This window comes from Pogona vitticeps, chromosome 1, assembly GCF_051106095.1.
Source record: "Pogona vitticeps strain Pit_001003342236 chromosome 1, PviZW2.1, whole genome shotgun sequence".
In the NCBI taxonomy this organism is placed as follows: domain Eukaryota; kingdom Metazoa; phylum Chordata; class Lepidosauria; order Squamata; family Agamidae; genus Pogona; species Pogona vitticeps.
Window position 1 is genome coordinate 246737251 of NC_135783.1, and position 26345 is coordinate 246763595.

At 40.9% G+C, this 26345-nt stretch overlaps 1 protein-coding gene and 1 long non-coding RNA gene across 9 annotated transcripts in view; one reads left to right on the forward strand and one right to left on the reverse strand.

The window, feature by feature from the left end:
• Nucleotides 1–1203: 1203 nt before the first annotated feature.
• Nucleotides 1204–26345, forward strand: part of STX3 (syntaxin 3) — a 65870-nt gene continuing 40728 nt past the window's right edge. For 5 of the 8 annotated variants that reach the window (XR_012082366.2, XM_072985463.2, XM_020792333.3 and 2 more), the window contains exon 1: nt 12703–13089. Coding sequence is in view for 4 of the 8 variants with exons in the window: in XM_072985463.2 (XP_072841564.1) it covers nt 13060–13089 (30 nt within the window). In the remaining 4 variants the exon portion in view is untranslated. Of the gene's footprint in view, nt 1340–12702; nt 13102–13390; nt 13459–26345 lie in introns of those variants that run through there. The other 3 variants (XM_072985465.2, XM_020792334.3, XM_072985466.2) reach the window with 3 other exon arrangements.
• On the reverse strand, nt 1333–12329 carry LOC110078322 (uncharacterized). The gene is made up of 3 exons (XR_002300417.3): nt 12192–12329; nt 4779–4843; nt 1333–1487 (listed from the first exon to the last, which is right to left on the reverse strand). It is a non-coding gene; the product is annotated as an uncharacterized LOC110078322 (long non-coding RNA).

Here is a 26345-nt window from a genome sequence, read left to right on the forward strand (position 1 = left end):
AGTGTGTGGGTTAATTTGCTGGTTCCACATGCTGTTCTTTTGAAGGTGAAAGGGAAGGCAGCGGTTGAAACTAAAAGGCTGTGCATCAGTTTCACTTCCCTGCCTCTTTTTTCAGTGGTAATAGGAAGCTATTGCCTAATTGCAAAGGACCGTCATTTCAGCACAGTGAAATTTCAAGAAACAGTCAAGGACTGATAAAAGTGTATTTTTTTAAAAATTGCAAACTGAGAGAAGAAAGCAAATTATTTAAATGCAATCTAGTCGCAAACTTCTGTGTTTTGAGCAATGTGCCACAAAGAGTATCTATTCTTGTACATCAATTACTTTCATACAATGATGATGAAATATTTATGATAGGGACAATGTGGGCAAAATCTCTGCAGTGGTCCACAACCAGAGGAAAAGCAAAAAAAGTCAGCAGGAGCAAAGCCCTTAATTCATACAGAATGAAAGACTAAACATGAACAAATGATTCAGCTAAAATGAATGAGCCAAACAGTAGTGCCAAACATGTGATATTGATTCACTGATCGTTATCTACAACATATTTTCACAGTTTCCTTTCAACTGGACCTGATAACAAGTGTGAAACTATAATCGCTGCTGCTGCTGTCGTAAGGCTCTACATACTTTCCAGAGTCTATAGGATGCAACCATCTCTAAAATGGCATGCTTCTCCTCTGCAGCAAATTCTGTACAAATGCATCATGAACAGTGTGGAGCTGTCAAAGTAAAACATGGAAATTGTTGAAGGAAATGGCCAAGTGCCTGGCCAGCTGAAGAACCTAGAAAGTGGGAATCTAAATATCTCTCCAGCCACAAGGAACAGGAGGACATTCTGTTCGGTGTCTGGCAATTATGTGGGGCTCATGAAGGAAAAGTGAAACTAAGAAAGGGTCTTGTGGCACCTTAAAGATTCACAGGTCTTGTTTGGCATAATGTTTTGGGCTCTTCCAACGATAAATCTTATTCTTCAAGGCTGTGCATCACTTGTGGGTACCTCCAAAATTATATGCTGTTATCCCAAAGCCACGTGGCTGATGTTGAGGCCAGGCCAGCTTCTTAGTTGGAAAGAGCTGCAGTCTGGAAATGCTCTAGGGGAGGGGAGGGGGTGGAAGGGAGGTGGTTTCAAGCGCCTCCTCAGCTAGCAGTCTGGAATTTGCTCCTGCATTTGTATCATTTCTATAGCCACGTGGCCTTTTCCTGATTTTTCCTGAACTGTAGGATACCACAGAATGGCTGATCAGGGCATCAACTGAAGACCAACAGGAGTTCTTGAACATCATGGATTCTTGACACCAAACAAGCGGTACTGCATGCTAAAGAAAGCACCCACCAGGTAAAACTATTTGTTTTGCTCTAATTTGGTTTAAATTAAGGTGTTGCAAGACTCTTTTGGGTACTTGCTACAGTAGACTAACTGCTTCCATGCAGGGTAGGTTAGTTGGCTGGTTTTAGTATGCAGTTGGAAACTGATAGTTGTACAGCTGGAGAAAGAGAGAAAACATTAGACAGGTTATACATACCAATTTATTAATTACTTAAACTACAGGCAGTGATATATACCACAATTTCTCCCTGAAAAATTTGTCCAAATAAAAACAAAACTCTGCTCTTACAAGAAATTATATCAATTCTGGTTATTTTAACAGTCATCTGAATATTTCAGAAATAGTTGCAATCCAGCATAATTTAGCCAGTAAAATACTATTGAAAAGAATGGACAAGGATTTATTGATGACTCTTTTTGGAGTCCCACTGAGTTCTCATAATGAATAGAAGTAATGAGAAATCTCGCACATATTATTTACCACACATACAATTTCCAAATTTGCTTTGCAATGGTTAGTTGATATCATCACCATTGGAAGGGCTGGTGGAACTGTTGTGCTGTTTAATATTTATTTAGTATCAGCAATACAGTCAAAGGAGAACAGAGTGCAGAAGCGAGACAGAATGCGGTTAACCTTATCCTAAGTTTTTCCTGCAGCAGTTCTGTTTCAAAGTATATCAATGAACGTCAGTGGAACTCACATTGAACGTACAATTTGTTTAATAAATGAAGCGAACAAGACAAGGGTGTGGGAAGAAGGGTATTGGTGTTTGGTCAAGGAGCAACACACTTAAAAGTTGGAAAGGCAATTGATAGCAGAAGTGGTGTGCACAAAAAGTTTATCAGAAGACGCTTTTCCTGGATAGGAAATGCTCTACAGTCATTACATTTAAAGTTACACACACCCTGGTTTGCAGGGATGCAAATTAAAATTCTTCATATTAAAATTTGTGCCCTACTGGTGTTTCACAGTGATTGGAGAGTCAGAGATTGAAAGACGACACGCAAGAGCTCCTTTGGAAAAAGAGGCAATTCTGCCCTCCAGTGGCAACTTGATATAGGACAAGATGGGTCTCCTTGCCAGGCATTGTCATCTTCTCTTGACCTTTTTTCTTTCCCCTATTATCTTGTTCCAGATTGTGTGTCTCATTCAGTTTACATGGGAAGTCATAACCACATCGAACTAATATATTTGTTTCCATTCTTAGCACTTTGAGAGAACCAGCTGCTAATTTTCTGGGTTTTTCTGTACTTCCTCAGCCTTGTGGGGAACTCTGCTGTTGTGTTCATTGTCCACAGAGAGTGCTCCTTCCACAAGCCCATGTATTTCTTGTTGGCTAACTTGGTACTTCAGGAGATTGTCTACTCTTGAGTCAATGTGCCACTCACCCTAATCAACTTTCTGCCTGTGCAAAAGGTCTCCATTAAAGATGGGTACAAATTAGAAAAACTGATTCGTTTCAATTTGTGAATCATCAAGGTCAACGAATCACAAACTATGTTTTTTTATGATTGATTAATTCTTTTTTTTTTAACTTTAAAACTCTATGATGCCCACACACCCACATACCTAGAGGCACCAAATTCACAGGGAAGCTTCCCTTCCTTTTGTTGTTTAGTTGTTAAGTTGTGTCCGACTCTTCGTGACCCCATGGACAAGAGCATACCAGGCCCTCCTGTCTTCCACTGCCTCCTGGAGTTGGGTCAAAGTTTGATGACATTTGGGTTTAAGACATCCAAGTTACACTCCTACAAATAGTGTCGTTCCCCACCCCCTGGAAAACGTCCTTTAACGCCTGGCTTGGGGAAATCCAACCGTCACTAAACTTGAAGGTATTGTAGAAGAGAGTCAGTAGAAGCTTCTCTATAATTTTGGTGTCTCTTGGTGCCTGGGGGAACTTTCCTAGAAGGCCATCTTTGTGGGTGTATAACTTGGACATCTGAAACCCAGTCTTTAACAATCTTGGAGGCAACGTTCCCTCTCAGCCACACAGATGCATGACTCCACCTCCCTCTGTGCAGCTTTCTTCCTCCTCCACACAGTGTGTTCAACTCCTTTGGTTTCAGTCGTGATGGAACCCTGTGCATGGGGGGGTGGAGTTGCACGCTCACACAGGGGTGAAGACGCAAGTGAGAGAGACTGAGCCCCACCCAGTGGGGCTGAAAATTAGAGGGTATGTTGCTTGGATTGATTGTAGAGGAGAGTCAGAGGAAGCTTCCCTGCAATTCTGATGTCTCTAGGTACCTGAGGTGTGTGTGTTTTATAGGCAAAAAATTTGACAAATCAAAAATTACAAAAAAATTGTCAATACGTAACTGTTCAGGGCGTTGATTCATACAAATATGAATCAATGAATTGGCAATTTTTGAATGAATTTGGTGATTTGTTTTTTAATTTGTTCACGACTCTATTCTCAATCTCCATCTAAGGAAACTAGGGTTTTGCATTGACAGTCTTTGAGACTGTGGAGAAGAAATAACATGTCAGTTGTCTGAAATGCCCTTGATAATGCCTGTTATTGGGTGCAAATCATCTGACATACATAATTTAAATTCTATAATTTTAGTTTTGTTAACTACGTTGCATTTTATATTTGTTTACATACAGGCTATTGCCTAATTTTATATTTCATTCTGTTAACTGTATTGTGATGCTTCTGATACAAATAAAGAAATAACAGCATGTGTACATTTATTAAAGCTTCCATTTTTCATTGTTGATTAATATAAGCTCATTTTTGATAAGAAAAGCCCAATGTTATCAAACATTTGAAGCATTTTAATAACTGCAGCATGTTAAATCTGTAACTATGGTACACAGCTGGATATAGTCCAGGTGAGCATTTTGTAAAAACTGCTGAGAGCTGGCTCTCTGCATGGAAAGATGTGGCAAGACATTTGCAGTATTAGAATAAGCACAGATGGCATGGCTAGATCAAGAATCACCATCTTTCTTTTCTTGCAGGTGTCTGAGCCTTTAACATTTGGGTGATTAGCAGCTGTGGAAGCATTTTGTGACACAAAGAGGCAGTGATGGTGGAAAGATTTTCCAACTTAATCTGTCTTTATACAGGCACACATTTTTAAAGAGATGGTGGGGTACAGTGGTTAGGAATTGGGTCGCTAAACCCATTGCTGAAATCCTATTGTAGCCATTAACTTATTAAGCAGCCCTAGAGAAGCTACTGTCTCTTAATGTTCACTCCTTTCAATCCACCTCTTGATGGGGACCCAAAACCCAAACTAACATTAGTCTGCTTTGCAGAGCTGCTGTTGAACCAAAGATAGGAAAAATTTGGCCCTTCTTGGACCTCAACTCCCAGAAGCCTTAGATGGCACAACCTTTGATAAAGGACTGCAGGAGTTGCCCCAGACATCTGGCCAAAGCTTCCTCAGCTGTAGAAATTCAGTAGCATTAGGTGTAAAACTTTCTGAATGCTCTTACATGCATGGCTGCCAGGTCTCAGGACAGCATCTGAAGTCCCAGGGAAATGATCTGCTCTTCTAAGTCTGGAAGAGAAAAATTCTCAGGGCAGATGGTGCTGGAGAAGTAGAATGAAAGTTTGTCTTCATTATGTGTGGTTGTTTCAGTGCTTAAGTACCCACTCTTCATATTCTTGAAGGCTCTTCCTTTCTCCCATCTGGTGCCACAGCTCAGTGCCTCAGCATAAACATGGCTGTATGTGTGTTGTACAGACATTTGAAATGGGCATTGTCAATGTCACTGTCTCATGCATGCATACACATACTCAATTCTGTGATTCTTACACAAGAGCCTGCTCCAATCTAAAATCTCAGAGATTCAATAATTCCTGTGCTTATCCTAATACAGTGGGGTCTCTACTTAAGAACATCCCTACTTAAGAACAATCTAACTTAAGAACAGCTCCATTTGCTAAATTTTGCTTCTACTTGAGAACAGAAATACAAGATAAGAACAGGAAAAAAAACTTTTCCTGCTCTTTTTTAACCTTAGGTCATTTTAGGTTAAAAAAAAATTCTCCCCCTAGTGGTAGAGTACGTATTAACCAGCTTTGCATTAGTTCCTATGGGAACTAATGCTTTAATGTATGAATGCACCTCTACATAACAACAACAACAACAACAAAAAACAGCCAGAACGGATTAATTGGTTTTCAGTCCATTCCTATGGGAAATTTTGCTTCAACTTAAGAACGTTTCAACTTCAGAACACCATTCCAAAACGGATTAAGTTCTTAAGTAGAGGTTCCACTGTAGTTTCTATGGACGGAAAAGAGCAGATACGGATTAAACGGTTTTCAATGCATTCCTATGGGAAATGCAGATTCAACATAAGAACTTTTCAACTTGAGAACCACCTTCCAATACGGATTAAGTTCTTAAGTAGAGACCCCACTGTAGTTCCTATGGGAACTAATGCTTCAATGTACAGTACGAACGCACCTTTACATAACAAAAAAAAAAACAACAGCCAGAACAAATTAATTGGTTTTCAGTCCATTCCTATGGGAAATTTTGCTTCAACTTAAGAACGTTTCAACTTAAGAACACCATTCCAAAACGGATTAAGTCCTTAAATAGGGGTTCCACAGTAGTTTCTATGGACAGAAAAGAGCAGATACGGATTAAATGGTTTTCAATGCATTCCTATGGGAAATGCAGATTCAACATAAGAACTTTCAACTTGAGAACCACCTTCCAATATGGATTAAGTTCTTAAGTAGAGACCCCACTGTACTGCAAATTGCCTGGCCCATCTTTCCATGTATAGATTCAATTCTTAGTAGCTGCCCTGGTTGAGAAAATCATTCCTATTGTCATCATCACCTTTATCTACTTCTTCTTTATCTTCCATCAGCACTAAAATGTAAGAGGTTAGCTGGCAGCAATATGACAGAGGGATGGACATCATTACTAAAATGATGAGCAGTGAAACAGCATCATGGAGAATTAAAAAGGCATCTTTACTCAAAAGTCATCCAAAGTATTTGATGGCCATCAATGGAATGTTGAACTTCAAGATTCCAAGGGTCTTTTGTGGCTCTGGCAGAGAAGCCTATCAAAACAATGGTTCTCTTCTTCATACAAACATCTCTGCCTCCCACAGATTCTTTATGGGTGTTCTTTATTTGAGGCCAGGTAGTTTCTCACAGATCCTTGAAACTAAAAGATGAGCTTGTGGAACATGAACTGGAAACTATTTACTCAGAAAACTGAGAACACAATGTACTTCTCTTCAAATGAAGAAGACTTTAAAAGAACAGCAGTACATACATTTATAGGAGAGATTAACAGTTTAACTAATTATTGTTTAAATAATTGTTGTACCAAACAGCCACTACTAGAAAATGTATCTCACAGCAAACATTGATGGATTTAATAGTACTTAAGAGTTAATTGTGTGGGAAAGACAGTAATCTCGTAGAAGTTCCCCAGACCTGTTTTGGCAGAGTGTGTCTGCAACAATAGCACAAGGATGACCAGCTGCTGCCCCTTCCCAGAGATCACTCATTCAAATGCTACTGAATTTTAAGAGTATGATAAAATGATTGCATGCATGTAAAGAAAAGGGAAAACATGATCAGAAATATTAATATTCACAGTTTAATTCCACATTCCTCCAGCCCCGTCCTGCCTGGATTCTAAAAGATTGGTCTAATGACCCACACTATGCCATAGCACGAGAAGGCTTAATACTACTGTAAATGGTGTCAATTTTACTAGGGCCAGTAAGGAGGCAGTTTTTGAGATACAATACACTTCAGGGCCCCCAGAACAGTACCCTGTAGCATAGTTTTGTAGCATAGCTTAATTCTCCTCACTGTCTGAAATAGTGAGAAATTCCAGGGACCTATCCTTAGGAAGTTAAGTCAAAAGAATGCTATGGCATACTAAAGCCACCCATACCTGAGAAGCAGTAGGATGATACTCTTGGTCCCACAGAAACATCCTACTATCACTTAGTTATAGATGGCATTGGTATCAGCTTGCTATTGTATTTAATTTTTCTTAAAAGAAACTTCCCAAGTGTCATGTCTGAGGCTCATTTGTACTGGCAAGAGTTTGCACATCTCCTTGTTGTGTTGTTCTTCTTCTTCCAATACTGCTAATAGAGAGGGCTGTTCACATTGCCTATCTTATTTTACATACCTCCATTACCCCTGATTCACTTTAGCAATTTCTCTTTAATGAGGAGGAAAGGCAATACAGTATAGGGCAACCTATATTGGTGCAATCCCATTGCAAGTGGTCTCCATTTGGCCTGAAGTGATGTGTGCTTATTGCAAGAAGCTGCCAGACTGCCTTTCATCCCATCTTCCCATGAAGTGGGGATCAGCATAGAGTTGTACAAATGGATGGCAGCACACTATTATACACTGATATCCTTTCCATCATGTTTTAGAATTATTGGAGTACAAAGGATCTCAAACTATATATTTTCATCTGAAAGTTTTGATTACTATGTGTAGATACACAAAAAAATGTTGAAGGCAACCACCCGCATTGGGGAGGGGGGATAATTAAACAGAGCTAAACAATTCGCAGAAATTGAATGAAACTCCAGGTTAAAGATTGGTGCCAATAACTCAAGTGAGACAACGTAAAATGAGATATTTCACAATGCCATCTTAGATCAGCTTGAGTCAGAGCAGGTAGCTTTAAGTGAAAACTGAAACACTTTCCCTTTTTTATTACACAGGGAAAAAAAATCTTCATATGTGAACACTAAATTCGATTTTGAAAAGCCATCCCCAAAGCCACAGGCTGTCACAAAAGGATCCTTTTTTAATGTTTGATTTTTGTACTGTTGATTAGCAGTACCAACCAACAGAAATTATTTGGCTTATATTCTGAGTCTTCTAAGAGCCCATGTTTGTTCACTACAGACCTCCATATCTCATATCCCATTGCATCCAAAACATCCATTCAAATTACTGGGCCACAAGCCCTGAGTCCCTTGCCGCCATACAAAAAGTGTGTACGAAAACACAACCATGGATTTATGGCTAACATACTGTATAAGTACAAAAGAAAAAAAAACACATTGTGAAACCCTTCTTGCCTGGGTCCTCCAAGAATCCTAACTTCAAACAAAGCCCAAAGGCAAATAAATACCTAACATGCTAGCTGTGCAACTCTTTAGCTAAAAGTGTTTAGATTTCTAACAAATTCACCAGCTAGGCAGTTATAAAAGATTAATGGATTACCCTGTGTGGATGTGTCAGAGTTCCCAGCTCAGCAACATCCCATTCACTGAGATTTCAGAGACAAAAGCTGAAGTGAGAGTTGAACCCTTGCAATATCGTGGGATAGCCCCCCACCCCCACCCACAACTTCTTGCTTTTATGCCTCTGCTGTCAGGGTTTGTGCAATAAGAAGACTCATGAAGAGTGGCACTGGGGGTGGGGTGGGGGTTTCCACACCCTGCTTTGCTCCAAATGGCATTATTTCTTTTATTTCATTTGAAATCCACCTTCCTTTTAAAGTCCTGGGACCTAAATGCAGTGCAATTAAAGAAAAAAATTATAGCTATGGCAATTATTTGTTTATTTATTTTATTTCATTTTTATACCACCCGACTTCGTGAAAAATCACTACCCTGGATGGTTAACACAAAGGAATTAGACTGACATAAAATACCATCACCCTTCAATGGCAACATAAAAAGACAGAGTAATATAAAGAATGCTATGAAGAATGACAAATTGCAGCAAAATGCAATAAAATCATATGGCAACAGAAACAAAGCTCTGAAATAAAAGTAATAAATTCCTGTCTCAGAGGCAGGACGTTTTTAAAGGCCTCTATAAAGTTCTGCTTTCACAAGTTTTCAAAAAACAAATCAGTTAAATCAGTTACCTATATTAAAACATAACGTAGTTTAAAACAGTTTTAAAAAACAAACAAACAAAAGAACTCCTCTGTGTACATACACTGGCTGACATCCTGTTCATAGTGTAATCCAAGGAGTAACTTTCCACCCATTCTTCCCTAATAAGCAAAGCTTTCCTACCACAATTCTCAGGCATGCATGTGAACCCTGAAGAATCGTGGCAGTGCTGCTCTTTTTACCAGGGAGGAATGGATGGACAGCTACATTTTGGAACACATTACAAACAAGATTTCAGCCACTGTTCAGTTTGCCCAGTTTAATTTGCAGCCTCCATACAATGTTTCTCATGTCCCAATTTCTTCAGCACAAATCATGGTGAAATTCTGATTTTTTAAAATTACTTCCCTAGAGATGGTACCCAGTGAGGCATAGTGGACAGAGTGATGGACCAGGGTTTGAATCCCCACTCAGCCATGAAAACTCACTGACGAAGTGGAACTGGTAAAGCCGTTCCTTAAATATCTCACTTACCGTGAAAGTCCTATTCAGGTGGCTATAAGTCACTTCCAACTTGATGTCACGTAACAATAAAAGAGATAGGAGCCTTTTAAAAAAATCCTAGTACTTTTCATGCTTAGCTGGGTGGACAGTTCAGCAAGTTAGTTATCTGCTTGTGCAGCTGGAGGTTGGGAGCTCGAGTCTCTTCTGTGCCTCTTGCGAGAAGAGCCAGCCCATGTAGCCTCGGGCAAGCTGCACAGTCCCAGGGTGCCCCAGAGAAGGGAAAGGTAAACCATTTTTCTACCTAGAAAACCCTGGGAAGAGTTACTATAAAGTTGGAATTGACTTAATGGCATATAATTCTAAATTACTTTTCATGCTTAATTATTCCATTTCTCTCACATGTATATACATACTTCTGTGTTTCAATAACGTTAATACATGTATTGTCTCTTTGGCATTCAGAGTAATGTGCCTTGTAAGAGTGACCTCTCCTCCCATGTCCTACACTTTCATTTTGATTTCCAGTCGCCCATGCTGCTCTACCTTCACAGTTTTCTTCTGTTTTCCATTGCTCTTCACCTCTCTGAACATAGAGCAGGAGGAAATAACATGCCCCAAAGCTAACACTCTTATTTTGGAATTCGATGGGATGCATTCCCAGTAGTCCTTAGTCCCTCAATACATATTTGAAACACTGTAGCATGCAGTGGCAGTACTGTAGTTTCCATCAGACTGAACCGGTGGTTTCTCTTGCAACATACACATGCTACATTTGCAGTTTGATGCTGTTTCTCACAGCCTTTTTAACACCTTTTCACATGCTATTTCTGGGTTTATTTTCCTGTTCTTCCTGCCACATTGGAGCTTCTTTTTCTTTCCTCTTTTTAAACTCTGTGTGTATGTGCATGCATGCATGCAAGTTTAGCACCATAACCATCTTAAAACTTGTCACAGAAAAAGCACGGAATGAATGTAACTAATAAATAACTAACATTCCACCTAAACCTGGGTGAGGTCCCCATGAAAACATTTGGCAACTAAATCACATTTTCCTTCGTTGTGGGTTTTGCCAGCAGTTATATTTTCAGTTCCATATGGTTGTTGGCAACACAGCGGTTTAGTGCTAAACCACCATTATTATTTTTTTAAATACTGCAGTACTACACACAGTGTAGCTTAGTGGATAGAGTGACAGACTAGGATGCAGGAAACATGGATTCAAATCCCCACTCAGCCATGGAAACTCACAAGGCACGAGTGGCACTGGTGAAACTGCTCTTTCAAAATCTCATTTGCCTTGTTATTTCTGACAAGATAACACATAACACACACATACAGTGTGTGCTATATGTGCTAACCCAGTGCACTTTATTCCTGGAGGGATAAAGGGGAGGGAGGAGAGGAGGTGGTTGGGAGGAGGAGATGCAACTTAAAAACTTTTTATATAAAAACATTTTAAAATGTAAAATTTATTAAAAGCTTTTTAATAAGGACTTGGTACTTGGACTTGAGGCTTGGGACTCAGGAATCATACCCAAAGACTCAGACCCAAAGAGTTGCCAACATCCCTGCACTATAGTTATGAGAGGAGAAGGACTGTTAGGCAAGAGGAAAATGCAAGCCCAGATGGCAGGAGGGGAAATGCAATAGACAATTACAGATGGCCATGTTTGAACGCAAATGAGAAGAACTATTCTCTATTCAAATCTAGGAGGAGAAAAAGGACTGAAGCAGAAGATAGTAACAAGCCTCATCTGGAAGAGAGATGTTACTTAGTTTAGCCTAGTTATCTCTTAGGAGACCACTATGCTCATTTACTGCTTTGCTATTGTACTCCGTAGATGCTCTCAGGCTACACTGAAGTTGTGCCAGGATGCAAGTATAGCCAGAGATTAGCTAGCTTTCTTATTTTCTTGTGGGATTGTTCTGGAATTGTTCTTGTGCCAATACTTTGATAGCTTATTTTTTGACTGTTTCTGTAATAGTTGGAACTGTTTTGAAGTTTTACTCTTTTTTATTTTTCACTGCCTTTAATAAAATATAAACATTGCACAACTGTTTGGTTCTTTTGAATTAAGAGGGTTGGTGGTACAGAAGCTAGGCTTGCCTTGACCATCTACCAGAAGCCTGTGTGTTTTCTTCTTGCCTAAACTATGGGCAAAGTCATCAATGTTCTAAATCACTAGCATGTTCCACACCATATGCAGAAAGATACAGGAATGTTACTCACTCAAGAACAACTGGGATCACAATGTTGCAGTGGGCCTTTCTTCTTGGGGGGCGGGCTACAGCAGACAGTGTACAAACATTCACAAGCTTTACATTCTTCCACCTATCACCTCAGTGAAGCTCCTTTTTAAGTCTCAAATTTTAAGAATAAACACTTCAAATTTCACAAAAGTAGAGACCGTCACATTTGCAAGAAATAAATTTTGAATGCCATGTTTGAGTTAGTACCTCTATAGGTCAACTAAAATAGCATAAGCAGCATGCACAATGTTGTGCCTTTTGGGTTGATAAAGGCATCAACTCAACACTCACCTTGGTTTTGAAGGATGTGTTTCCTACCTCTAGTCAGAGGTAGTCAGCCCATCTCAAGAAGTATTCCTGAAAGCATAAGTCACAGAAACGCAAATTGCTTCTTTCTTTGGTCAGTGTTCACAAGAAATGCTCTACGTTGTCAACCTGGATGCACCTTCCGTATGTTCAAATACGGTGTTATTTATTCCTAAGTAAATAACTTGGGAGGCAAACGTTCCAGCCTACTCTTAGGAAGAGCTTGAGCCCCTCGCCTCCCCTGTTCTGGAGTCCCAGGTAAAACTAAGAGAAGTCCGCTAAAGTAGTCTTCCCTTCCCAAGTTAAGTCATTCATAGCTTCCATTTCCTTGAAAAGCGCGGGTCGTGGGGAGGACCAAGACGGGTCTGCGTCTTTAAACCCTTCCCAACAGGTTTGGCGGTCAGCGCAGCTCAGGTCTGGCTGCGCAAAGTTCTCTTTAAGAGAGATTCCTGCTCAGGTGAAGTGGGCGGTGCCTCCGTCCTCTCTCTCTCTCTCTCTCCCCCCCAAGCCCTTCCCATGGTGTATGTCATTGCGGATTAGCAGCTGCGGCCAGCTCAGCGCCCGAGGATCAGGCGCGCGCGCGCACACACACACACAGGCACAGGCACAGAGGAGGAGAGACAGATTTAGAGTTGGCGCGAGGGTGGTTTCTCTCCGCTGGACTCAGGAAACCTAAACGCTCCGCCTAGCGAGCCAGCGGAGGAGGAGAAGGAGGAGGAGGCACCACCCTTCCCTTTGGGCTCCACTTCCTGGAGAAACTCTCCCTGTGGGGAGTTTCGCCCGAGCGTCCAGCTTCTCCGGCACCTGGAAAGAGGAAGCGGCGGGGGAGGAGCAACCGCAACACCTGTCCAAAATGAAGGACCGGCTGGAGCAGCTGAAAGCGGTGAGCGAATGAGTGAGGCGCGCCCCCCCGCTCCCCGCCGCCTTGCGCGCGCGCGCGCCTCCCTCCTCTTTTGGGGGGGGCAGGTGGTCTTTCTCCCTCTGGCCGGTGGAGTGGCGGGGAACGGCGAGGAGGTCGCTCCCGGGCACCTGAAGTAGGAAAGGCCCTTGATTTCCCTTGGCGTAAACACGCTGCGCTCCCCACCCCCCCGGGCGTGGGGATGGCTCGGTAGAGATTTGGGAAAAGAGTTAAGACAGACGTCTAAGCTCGTCTAGATTCGGGAGGTGGTGGGGCGACATAATTTCGGGAGGCACTCACTATACTCCTCAGGTAGACAGCCGGCGGTGAGGGAAGGCTAGAAAATGAGCAAAGGTAACCGCGAAGTAATTTTTAAAAAATTATAGAGATGAAGGAGGTTCCAGGACCTTTTTTATTTGGGTGGCAAGGCAAGGTGAAGGTAGAACTGTTATCTCTGGCGGCGGCAGGAGGGTGAGGCTGAACATCATCATTTGCAGCAGCAGCAAATATATGTTTATCACAGTGTGTTCTTAGCACATCTGGGAGCCACGGCAGCTGCCCAGTGCTTGTAGTGTAAGTGGTAAAAGCATGCCCTTGGGCACACACATTTTAAACGGCATCGTTTAAAAGGGCAGCAAAGTGCAAAGCTGGTTGGGAAGCCAAGGAAAGGTAGCAGGTGTATAGTCTTGGGAAGAAGTTGAGAGGGGCTTGAATTGAGGAATTCTTTTTTTAAAGGAGCTGGGGGAGTTTTTCCCACATCACCACTCCTGTCCCTCCACCTGTTTTATGAACAGAACAGTTGGCAACTTCCTCCTTTTGGTTTCCTGCCTTCTGATACATGGCTTTTCTCTTTTTCCTCCCCCACCTACTTGTTCAGCCTTTCAATAAAACATGTATCTCAGGACATATCTGTGTAAAATGTTTTGGAATGGTTAGGCCCATCACAGGCTCAAGAATGGACTTCATATAATCTCTCACTTAGTGCTGCTTGTTGTACTGATCAGTTGGCTTGTAGCTGCAGAGGTCTGTACCCTATCCCTAGCTGTCCCTTCTTTGAAATTGAGTGTTTCTTATTTTGAAAGCGTTGAACCTCAACAGTAGAGCATAATGATGGTCTCTTGCATCATGATAGTTCCTTCAACTGACTCGTCATTGTTCCATTTCAGTCTGAATCTTTCAATTCTGTGTAAAATACAGAGCTTGTAGGACAAGCTTGCCTGTGATTCTCATAAAGTGCATCATTCTTGAACCCATCACTGTGTCATGTTTACAGGGCTGTTTGCTCAGTCCAGATACTTGGCACAAGAACAGTTTCCCACGGATTTCCATGCCAGCAAAAATGTTGCTCGTTCAAACACGTGCGAGACTTGGCAAAGGTCTAGATGTGCTGCTTGAGTTCAAACCTGCTTGAAAGGCCTGGTTGGTTTGGGAGTTCCTATGATGGTCTCTCCTTCACCGTGCAAAGAAAGGGGCACACTATCTTTGTGTTTGTATGCAGAGGTTGTTTCACTCCTTGTTTTCTGGCACAGTGAGGGCTCCTTTTCTGCTGGGATGAACCAGTTGCCTAATATTGAGGAAGGATGCTTTGGAAACTGTGGTTGTGCCACAGTGGCTATCACACTCTCTTCTTGCTCTCAAAGATTAACGGAAAAGGAGTTTAACCAGAAAGGATAGCAAGACTAGGAAGTAAGCTAGCACCACAGCATGGCTTAATTTATGCCTGCCTCTGTTGGGAAAGTGCTATGAACTCTGTCTAGAACCCTGTACTGGAATTTCAAATGTGTACAGCAAATTCCTGGCTGCGGCAGGTTTGTGGGAAGGTGAAAGGGTGTTTGCACAAGCTGTGAAGCACTCTCTACATGAATGTGCTGCTTGTGTCATGTCAAAAGTTTTCAGAGACTTAACAAGTTCAGCTGGAAGATGCTTCTACACAGAGCTTGAATGAATTATCTTTTTGGAGTATAACACTCCCCACCTCCCCCCCCCCGAATTGTCTAAGCCAGCATGACCACCAGTTGGGAAATTCGGGACGCTGTCCTCTAGAAAAGTAACTTTTAAAAGCTTTGTTGGCAGACAGATAGGTCCTAACACTACCAATGAAAGTATAAGAATGTACCTATTTAGTTTTTTTCTTTCTTAATACACTTTTGTGCATGGAAAGTAAGAGACAAAAAAGCAGTGAGAAAATAAAAGATGGTTGCAAGCTGAACATAGCATTGTCAGTGCCCCCATAACTTTCCATGACTACTTATGGCAGTTGCATGTGCACACAAACAAAAGCTGGTCTTCTTACACCTAAAAACTCACAGAATGTGGAAACATCTGGTCACATAAATGTATGGAAGGTTGTACTTGGTCATTCTAAGTGCTGGATAACCCATAAAATGGGCACAGGTTGGCTAGGTTTTGAACTTCCTGTCAGTAGCTATGTGGGGTGTGTGTCTAATGATGGTGATAGAGAGAATAGGAATAGAAATTGATTCTGTGAGAAGTTACTTAGGTGCGATTAATGTAAGTACATTGATCGTCTCACTTCTTATCATCTGGGTTTGCATCTTGATTGCTTGATAGGAAAGCACTAGCAGGAAACAATAATGAGGAGAGAAAAAAACAGACAGGAGAAGAAGCAGAGCATGCAGTCATAGAGGATCCCAGTGAGAATCCTCAGTGGGTGTAACTGGGACTCAAGTGAAATCTTTGTTGTGTCCCTGATAAGAAAGTGTACAAAGCACTTTTTCTGGCTATTTTTCCAGTTCTGAGAACAGATTCATTAGAAGCATAAAACAGATGAAGTCAGGGTTCAGATTTTGACACCCCCCACTTTGTTGAGGAACGGTTATACATTCTATTAAACCTAGGTTCAGTTTTGACATGACACCAACAATTTCATAATACTGGAATCAAACACTATATTGTAGTTTGGAAAAAAAAATAACGTGGGGATCTGTGCTCTCATAAATAGGAAAGACATATAACTGTCCCTTTCTGTTACAAATTTCAGGGTGATCACTATGTTGGCCTATTGTGGTGTAAACAATTAAGATACTAGTATCGCTTAAAGCAGTGGTTCCCAACTTTTTCAGGACCATGGACCAGTTGGGGGGTTGCAAGCTCCGTGCACGGGGGGGGCGGACGATCCCCACCCTTGCGGGTGGGCATGTCAAGTGTGTGGGTGGGTGTGTCGTGCTCGTAGAGGGGTGTGTTGCACTTGCGTGCATGTACACTAGCACAACGTGCCCACCCACGTGCACGACATGCCCTTCTGCAAGTGCGACACATCGACCAAGCATGCATGCGCGGGGGGGCACGGAGATCCGTCTCTGCCTCCCAGTTCCAGGAAGCCCACAGAGCAGCACTGGGCCGTGGACCAGGGATTGGGGACCCCTGAAGGCTCCTAGATGTGATAGTTTTATGGCCTGTAATCTATTTCATCACAAGTATGAAATGTGATCCTCAGCTTGCAACGGATACATGTACATGAACACGGGGGGGGGAACACCTCAGTGCCTTGTGTGGTCGAAAGAAAAAGACAACAGACCTGCAACATCTCTGTATGATGTGCCCAGATTAAGAATCATGATAATGACCAACAGTCATAATTGCTGACAACACAAATCCTACCTACTTGTAACTGAATATCGGTTAAGGTTTATAACAATTTCCCCAAGTACTTTCTAACAGTAATATACCAATAACCAAATAAAACAATGGAAGAGAAAAGGGAGGAAAGTGTCTTGGGCAGTGATGATTAAAAACTATAAGCAGAAGTTCACCACACTGTCAGGTGACGCATGCATGCAAACATGCCCATTCTTTACAATAGGAGAAAACCTGATGGACTAAAGGAATGGAATAAAATGAACCTGTTTACTTTGGTGCAGCAATTTCAGTGCTGCTGTCTTCCTGTGCAGTGTTTTTCTTGAGTTTGGGACCATGACTTTTGTTTTTGGGGTTAGCGCCAGAATGTTGAAATACTTGAAATGTTTTACCACTGGTTTTAAAATACTGATATTCTTAATATCCTGCTGCAGTCCATTTATTTTTCTTTGTAGAGATGAGCTGTTTCTTCTTTGTAGTCCAGACAAGGGCATAACTGATGCCTGCATGATTCTCCAGCATGATTTGCCATATCCTGTCAGCACTTTCCATGAAAGTTTGTGATCCAGTAAATCTGATGGCCACGGCTCTTTATTTTTAAGAGGTTTCCTTGCCTGCAAGATATGGACTCTATATGCCTGGTTGTAAGTTTAAGCAACTATTCATAGAGCCAATCTGAATTCTGTAACTGGCGTAAGTTATGGACATTGTATCCATTGTTTTCAATTTCCATAATTCATTCTGCTTCCACAAGTTGTAGGGCAGTATCATGAGCTGTGCAGCATACTCTGTCCTCAGGCTACTGAAGATACAGTCAAATTCTCTAGCTTTGGAAACTTCCCAGGCACATGTAAGGGCTAGACACTTTATCTTAAAATATAAAAATAAGCAAGCATTCTGAGAATCTTTGCCTTTATCAGCCATTCTTTGCTTGAATGGAGTTTTGCAGAAAACACTGTCATGACAGAAATCTTCCTTCTTCTGAAGAGAAAGTGAAGAAGTTCATGTGCATGTTTTAACTGCTTCAAAATTTCCTAGTGAAGTTGAGTTCTATGAACTTGGGGAGATTGAGTTCTCTGATTCTTTATCCTAGAATGAAAGAGATAAATAGCTCCATAGATAAATAAATAATAAATATCTCCTTGCAGCAACTCAAAGAAAAGTAATGGCACTATTTGTGAGTTCCTTTGGTTTCATCAGTTGGAGAACAAACTGGCTGCTATAAAGTGGGTAAAAGAAGGCAATTTAGTTTTTAAACCCCCTTTTATCTGCCACATTGTGCAGAGGATTATAGAAGAAAGAACTTGAAACAGAAAGTCTGACTTTTATCAGCGATACCATTATGGCATTAAGAGTTGGCTGTTAGGGCTTCTAGGGGGAAACACTGCAAGATGAGTTTCAGTATTGCTCCTGGTGTGTTTATATGGAGGTATAAAATGCTTTTCCCTATCAGGCCAATCTGTGAGGCCGGCTTGCCCAGCTTCATGTTCTCCTGATGGGTTAGATTGCAAAGTTCAAAATCCCCCAGTTTGTGAGTTCTCTTGGCTTTTACTGAGCCTTGCATCTTGTGGGAATGGGATTTCAAGGTGTGAACAATGGTGAGTTCACTGCATCTTAAATTCTACTCTGTAGAATTGCATCATTATAATTTTCATCCAAGTCAGACAGAGGACAAACTGCAGCCATTAGCTGAATAATTAAAAGTCACCTCTTGTAAACGTCTGGTTTTCAGGCAGGATATTTGCAGATATGACGCAATTGAAAGTGTCTAAAATTCACCCCTGATGTTTGAGGATTTTGTATTTGTATGGTGAAAACCTTATAAGACTGCTTGTCAGTGACAGCCTTTGCCTCTTCTGCTCCACAGATCCATCTAGCATTTACTGTTAAAAATATTTGACATGCCAGTGGTATGAAAATAAGCAAAACTTGAACTACACAGCCTGCAGTCAGTTAGGCTAATATAGAAGAGACTGGAAGTCATAAAGTTTCATCTATATCTTCATCTTGTATCTTTTCTAAAAGGGTTGTCTTTCCTAATCCAGATCTGCCTCTACACGAAACATGAAAGCATTTTTTCCTTCATTCTGAAGCAGCAGAATAAGGGAATCCTTTTGTAGTTCATTTCATAGTTTTCATTGGGCTAATATCAGTTGCTGATAGATGAGGATTTTTCACCTGGGAGGAAGAGGGGTACAAGATCACACATTTCCTCATTTTCTGTCCTCTGCATGTTACAGCCAAATTCTGGGTGAAAATGAAGATAGAATCTTTGTGGAGATAGAATCAGTTGCTTGTAACCTTTCCTTTCTACATAATCTCTTGTTTGTGTCATGGGTGGGGTGAATCCAGATACAGTTTTCATTGCACCACTGCCTTGTTCACACAATCATATATTTGGGCCAGGTCAAGATCTTCCTTATGTAATCCTCCTGCATTCACTTACCCTTACTGTCTTTCTTGTTTCATCTTCTGCTTGCTGCTTTTGGTTTTCTTCAAGCCTGCCTCAGCCTGGGAAGACCCTTCTGTAGTGGTTTGCCTGTTGCAGCAGTGAATGTTGTGTGGTGAAGCACCTTTGTTCTGTTTTGTGGTGTGTTTTTTGGTCAGTTTTACCAGAGGACCTTGGCTCTGCTGTTTTGGGTACTTTGGGAAGACCTTTTGGAAGTCAACATCTGAGAGCCACCCCTCCCCAAACTTTTGGGAAAGGACCACAGCTGTGCTGATGGCATGTTGTGAGGGAGCTGTTTGTTTCTCTGCCCATGACTCAGAAGAGCTGGGGGCAGGGCAAAGGGAGGGAAGGAGTGACGGGGATTTAGTCAGGATTATAAAGCCATCAGCCGGGGAAGAAGAGATAAAACGCTTGGGAGAGAGAAGGGGATTAATTTTATTTTTATTCCTCAGCAGACTCAAGTCTCAAACGGACAGTGGGAGGACATGCAAACCAGGAGAGGTCTTAATGGGGGGTGGGGGTGGGAAGTTCCTGAAGAACAATTTGTGAAGACACCTGTTTGGTTGACAGGGGGGAAAAAGACTCTAGCACATAGATTCTCCCTGTCCCCTGAAACATAGGTGCATGATTGTCACAGAGTGCTGAGACTGATAGAAACAGATACCAAATTCCCACTTCATTGCAACGTAATGATTTCTGTAGTAGATTTTGGCCATACCCTAATCGATACATATCTACAAGTAGATGAAGTCATAAGACTATTTCTGGACTTCACTACTTTAGGTTATGGGTAGAAGACTGCATGATTGCATAGTCTTTCTACATAGAGAAAAAAATACTGTACATCTAGAATTACAGCATAGATGATGTAGTAAAGTGAGACCTCTCATTCTATCTTTGAAAAGTTCACCTGTTTCATACAAAAGAATTGTCGATTTCCCAGGGACCTTGCTCAGTGCAGGCTTCACTCCTTTTATGGGAGAAAGGCAAGGTATGAAAGATAAAGGAAGGAGTTGCATCATCCCTCACCATTTACCTCTCAGGCTGTGCTTAAACATCACTAAGGACTGAAAGCCCACAACCACCCCACAGCATTGCTTACATCCAAGTATTATAGACTATACCTGCTGGATCTCAAAGTTTCACAATATTGCTATCAGGACAACATAGGGCAGTTTATACTTAAAATCTTTGCATCTGAGCAAAGACTGGGTGAGAGAAGACACTAGTGCTGTGTTCCAGCTTTTCTTCTTCTGTGTCTTCTGAGGAAAATACCCAGGGAATACCTAGCAGTTACATTTACTGCATGAAGTGTGGAAGTGCCCATCTGATATCTCTCTTGAAATCAGGGACTGGATCATAGGTGAGAATTGACAGTTAACCTCTGTTTTGGCAGCATATCTTGCGGCTTTTAGAACTTTAAAGTTTTAAAATCAGGAAAATTTACACTTTCAGTTTTGTGGGTTGTTTTTTTTAAAAGAGAAGCAAACTCTCCAAAGTTTATAGTTGCCTATATGGTAAAAGATTTCCAGCCAGACTGTTGGTAGTTCAAAAGGTCTTTCTTTCTTTCTTTCTTTCTTTCTTTCTTTCTTTCTTTCTTTCTTTCTTTCTTTCTTTCTTTCTTTCTTTCTTTCTTTCTTTCTTTCTTTCTTTCTTTCTTTCTTTCTTTCTTTCTTTCTTTCTTTCTTTCTTTTCTTATACTGAAATTTCTAATTTGCTGAGGTATTTAAAATTGAGTGCTGCAGTTTGGGGGAGTTTACTATGAAATAATTATCTAACAACAAATTCTAAGCACTTTAGCAAATGTGATATCCCAGGTTTCGTACAATGTAACCTGGGATATCACACACACATACTGTGCTCTGTTTATGCTGCCTATAGGAAGGAAAACAAAACTACATCAACATTTCCTAGCCTTTTTGAAACTATTAAAACCTGCCCAATCTTTCTTAGTGGCTGTTCCTTGTGAGGGATGCAGACTGTAAGTTTGCTCTGTTTTATTCTGGTGTGTCTGCCTCTTTCTCCTTCAGCTGTTTTCAGGCTCTTACTGGTTTTACTTAGCTCAAAGGATTGTGCTCTGCCTATTTCACTGCTGTGGCTTCAGCTCCACTTCCTGGCCCTCCAGCTCTACACCATCCAGAGCATGTTCCAGGAAAATCTTCTGCCTCTCAAATTTCAGAATATTCTATAGAAAGTCATGCAATACATGAAAATAATATTTAAATAGACCACATGCCACATAGCACTAAATGTGTTGAAAGTTCTTTTTGTAAGTATATGCCTCTGAGATCAGTGACATCTACTTACCCAAGTATAAACGATGGGTTCAAAAACCAGAGAGATGGGAGTTGAAAAAGCAAAATGTAAGATGGCTGCTTGGTTTAACTTCCAAATAATGGAGAAAAAAAAGAATAATGTAATTTATCCAAACAAGCAGTTGTGACTAAGCTGTTCAATCTAAGAACTCAAAATTACAGCTTTAGAGGAAGGTGTTTTTCTTGGTAAGTTTTTCATCCTGTTAATTTGATGTCAGCAGAAACTATCCTAGTTGAAAGGTGGGTTGATTACCAAGGCATACAGCATTAAAAAAAAGATAAAGTTGTGTTTTTATTGCATTAAGTAGTCACTCTGTAATGAAACTAAATTGCAGCCTAAACTAAAGGGGAAGTAAAGAGTTAGAACATAGTGTCACTTCTTAGAAAGGAATACAATACTTACTTTTTACATGGATATATATAGGCTTTGTTTGCATGAGCAAATGATGAAAAACAAATGGATTTTAGCTCCACCATAGCTGTGACTCTGGATGTTCTTCATGCACAACATGCTTTAATATATAAATATTAAAAATATATAATAAAATATTTTTACATGGTATATTTAATATACTTTAATTAAAAGTATTCCTTTTCCCTATATATATATAGCAAAATTCATCCAGTCTTTCTGCATAAATATTTAGGACAGCATCAAATAGAATGAAAAAAATAAGATGGCTAAACAAATCTACCTGTAAAGTAGTAGAGTAGATGAATGAAAACATGTTGTGCATGAATAATAAGATAACATCCAGAGTCACAGCTATGGTGGAGTTAAAATCCATTTGTTTTTCATCATTTGCTCATGCAAACAAAGCCTGTCTTTCCTTCCAGATGACTAATCACAAAACAGAATTGGTGATTTGTTAACTACAGAAGGGATAAAAAGCTCCTGCACTGGTAATCAGTTTTCAGCTGTTAAAAAAATTCTCTCCTCTAATTGTAGAATATAATAATATAGTATTTTGATAATATTATTATGATGAGAACATAATAATGACAATTATGCCATCAAGTTAATTCTGACCTATGGCAACCTGTTTCAGGGTTTTCCAGGTAGAGAATACCCAGAAGTGGTTGTCATTCCCTTCTTCCCTTCCTGCTGGGACTATGCAGCTTGCCCAAGGCTACACAGGCTGGTTCTTATTCTGCATGGAGGCACAGTGGAGAATCAAGATACCAATCTCTGGTTCCACACACAGATACCTAAACCACTGAGCTATCCAGCCAACTAACTGTAACATACTTTACATTTCTCAGGTAACATCTGAAGATGTCTAACACTGAAAAGACAGCAAAGTAGGTGCTCAGGTAATCTTCTGAGGGAGATAATGCCACTGCTGAGGCACTACAACTCAAAATACTTTCCCACTGGTTTTAGCTGCTTCTGAAAGTAAGGTCACCTAAAAAAAGTGCATGAGCTTGACCAAGAAGCTTGTGGAACCTTGCAGAACTAATTTGCCTCAGAATCCCACTTGATCTTGTGCAGCAGCAAATGTCAGCACCAGCTAGAGGCTAAAGGCCTATCTACTGGGCTTTAGTGTGGAAAACTGCAAATATGATGGTAGCCATTGCAACAGGCTGTAGTACTGAGATGTGGAAGGCAATGAAAAACTACCACATTCTATCTTCCAACCATATTTGTCATGGCTAGATGGAAATGTAAAAAGACCTCAGTTCATACCAGGCGTTAGATGCCTGGAGGTTGCTGAGAGTCTCCAGAGTGAAAGTTGTATTAATTATATTAGGAACTTGAAATTCAATAAGTATGTGCTGGAAAACATACACTATATGGCAAAAGAAATTAAAAGGATGAAATTCAGATCTTTGGAGTAAGTAAAATTCATTGGCTAGGATCTCATCAAGTACAGACAGATATAGTACTGCATTTTATTTAGGCAGTAAATCATGGAGATTAAATCATAGTCTGACTTTATTCATATCAGAGTGTTGCACAATTTAAAAGTATGAATCTATATAAAATGTAAATGAAATTGAAACAAATTAAAAGATTAAAATGATTAGGCTGCTGCAGTAGTGTTGGTGGATGATTTGATCTTCTTTTATACACATTTGTTTAGTCGTTAAGTCGTGTCGACTCTTCGTGACCCCATGGACCAGAGCACGCCCGGCCCTCCTATCTTCCACTGCCTCCCAGAGTTTGGTCAATTCATGTTGGTAGTTTCGATGACACTGTCCAACCATCTCATCCTCTGTCGTCCACTTCTCCTCTTGCCCACACACTTTCCCAACATCAGGGTCTTTTCCAGGGAGTTTTCTCCTCTCATGAGATGGCCAAAGTACTGGAGCCTCAGCTTCAGGATCTGTCCTTTCAGTGAGCACTCAGGGCTGATTTCCTTCTCTTTGCAATCCACGGGACTCTCAAGAGTCTCCTGCAGCGCCACAATTCAAAAGCATCAATTCTTCGGCGGCCAGCCTTATTTATGGTCCAGCTCTCAATTCCATACATCGCTACTGGAAAAACCATAGCTTTGATTATGCTGACTTTGTCTTTAAGATGATAGCTCTGTTTTTAAAGATGCTGTCTAGGTTTGTCATTGCTTTCCTCCCAAGAAGTAGGTGTCTTTTAATTTTGTGGCTGCTGTCACCATCTGAAGTGATCACGGAGCCCGATGAAATTAAAATCTGTCACTGCCTCCATATCTTCTCCTTCTATTTGCCTGGAGGTGATGGGACCAGTGGCCATGATCTTAGTTTTTTTTTATGTTGAGCTTCAGACCATTTTTGGCCCTCTCTTCTTTCACCCTCATTAAGAGTTTCTTTAATTCCTCCTCACTTTCTGCCATAAGAGTGGTATCATCTGCATATCTGAGGTTGTTGATATTTCTTCAGGCAATCTTAATTCCTGCTTGGGATTCCTTCAGTCCTGCCTTTCACATGATGTATTCTGCAAATAAGTTAAATAAACAGGGAGACAATATGCAGCCTTGTTGTACTCCTTTCCCAATTTTGAACCAATCAGTTGTTTTATATCGAGTTCTAACTCTTGCTTCCTGTCCCACATATGGATTTCACAGGAGATAGATTAGGTGGTCAGGCACTCCCATTTCTTTAAGGACTTGCCATAGTTTGCTGTGGTCCACACAGTCAAAAGCTTTTGCATAATCAATGAAGCAGAAGTAGATTTTTTTGGAACTCTCTGGCTTTCTTCATAATCCAGCGCATGTTAGCAATTTTGTCTCTAGTTCCTCTGCCCCTTCGAAATCCAGCTTCTAATTCTGGGAGTTCTCGGTCCACATACTGCTGAAGCCTATCTTGTAGGATTTTGAGCCTAACCTTGCTAGTGTGTGAAATGAGTGCAATTGTACGGTAGTTGGAGCATTCTTTGGCACTGCCCTTCTTTGGGATTGGGATGTAGACTGATCTTTTCCAGGCCTCTGGCCACTGTTGAGTTTTTCAGACTTGCTGGCATATTGAATGTAGCACCTTAACAGCATCATCCTTTAAGATTTTAAATAGTTCAACTGAAATGCCATCACCTCCACTGGCCTTGTTGTTAGCCAGGCTTTCTAACGGCCCACTTGACTTCACTTTCCAGGATGTCTGGCTCAAGGTCAGCAATCACACTATCTGGGTTGTCTGGGACATCCGGATCTTTCTGATATAATTCCTCTGTGTATTCTTGCCATCTCTTCTTGATATCTTCTGCTTTTGTAAGGTCCCTCCCATTTTTGTCCTTTATCATGTCCATCTTTGCACAAAAGGGTCCTTTAATATCTCCAATTTTCTTGAACAGATCTTTGGTTTTTCCCTTTCTGTTATCTTCCTCTATTTCTTTGCACTGTACATTTAAGAAGGCCCTCTTGTCTCTCCTTGCTATTCTTTGGAAGTCTGCATTCAATTTTCTGTAACTTTCCCTCTCTCCCTTGCAATTGTTTTCCCTTCTCTTCTCTGCTATTGCTAAGGCCTTGTTGGACAGCCACTTTGCTTTCTTGCATTTCCTTTTCTTTGGAATGGTTTTTGTTGCTGCCTCCTGTACAGTGTTACGAGCCTCCATCCACAGTTCTTCAAGCACTCTGTCCAATCTGCTCTTCACTTCCACTTTGTATTCATAAGGCATTTCGTTTAGATTGTACCTGACTAGCCCAGTGGTTTTTTCCTACTTTCTTCAGTTTAAGCTTGAATTTTGCAATGAGAAGCTGATGATCAGAGCCACAGTCAGCTCCAGGCCTTGTTTTTCCTGACTGTATAGATCTTCTCCATCTTTGACTGCAGAGAACATAATCAATCTGATTTCGGTATTGCCCATCTGGTGATGTCCATGTGTAGAGTCGCCTTTTGTGTTATTGGAAAAGAGTGTTTGTGATGACTAGCTTGTTCTCTTGACAAAACTCTATTAGCCTTTGCCCTGCTTTGTTTTGAACTCCAAGGCCAAACTTCCCTGTTGTTCCTTTTATCTCTTGACTCCCTACTTTACCATTCCAGTCCCCTATAATGAGAAGAACATCTTTCTTTGGTGTCAATTCTAGAAGATGTTGTAAGTCTTCATAGAATTCGTCAATTTCAGCCTCTTCAGCATCAGTGGTGGATGCAGAAACTTGGATTACTGTGATGTTGAATGGTCTGCCTTGTATTCGTATTGAAATCATTTTCAGCACAGCTTTTCTCACTCTTTTGTTGACTGAGAGCTACTCCATTTGCCCATTCCCGCCCATTTTAGTTCACTGACGCCCAGGATGTCAATGTTTATTCTTGCCATCTCTTGTTTTGACCACATCCAGCTTACCAAGGTTCATAGATCTTATATTCCAGGTTCCTATGCAGTATTTTTCTTTGCAGCATAGGACTTTCCTTTCCCTTCCAGGCACATCTACAGTGTCCTTTTGGCTTTGGCCCAACCACTTCATTAGCTCTGG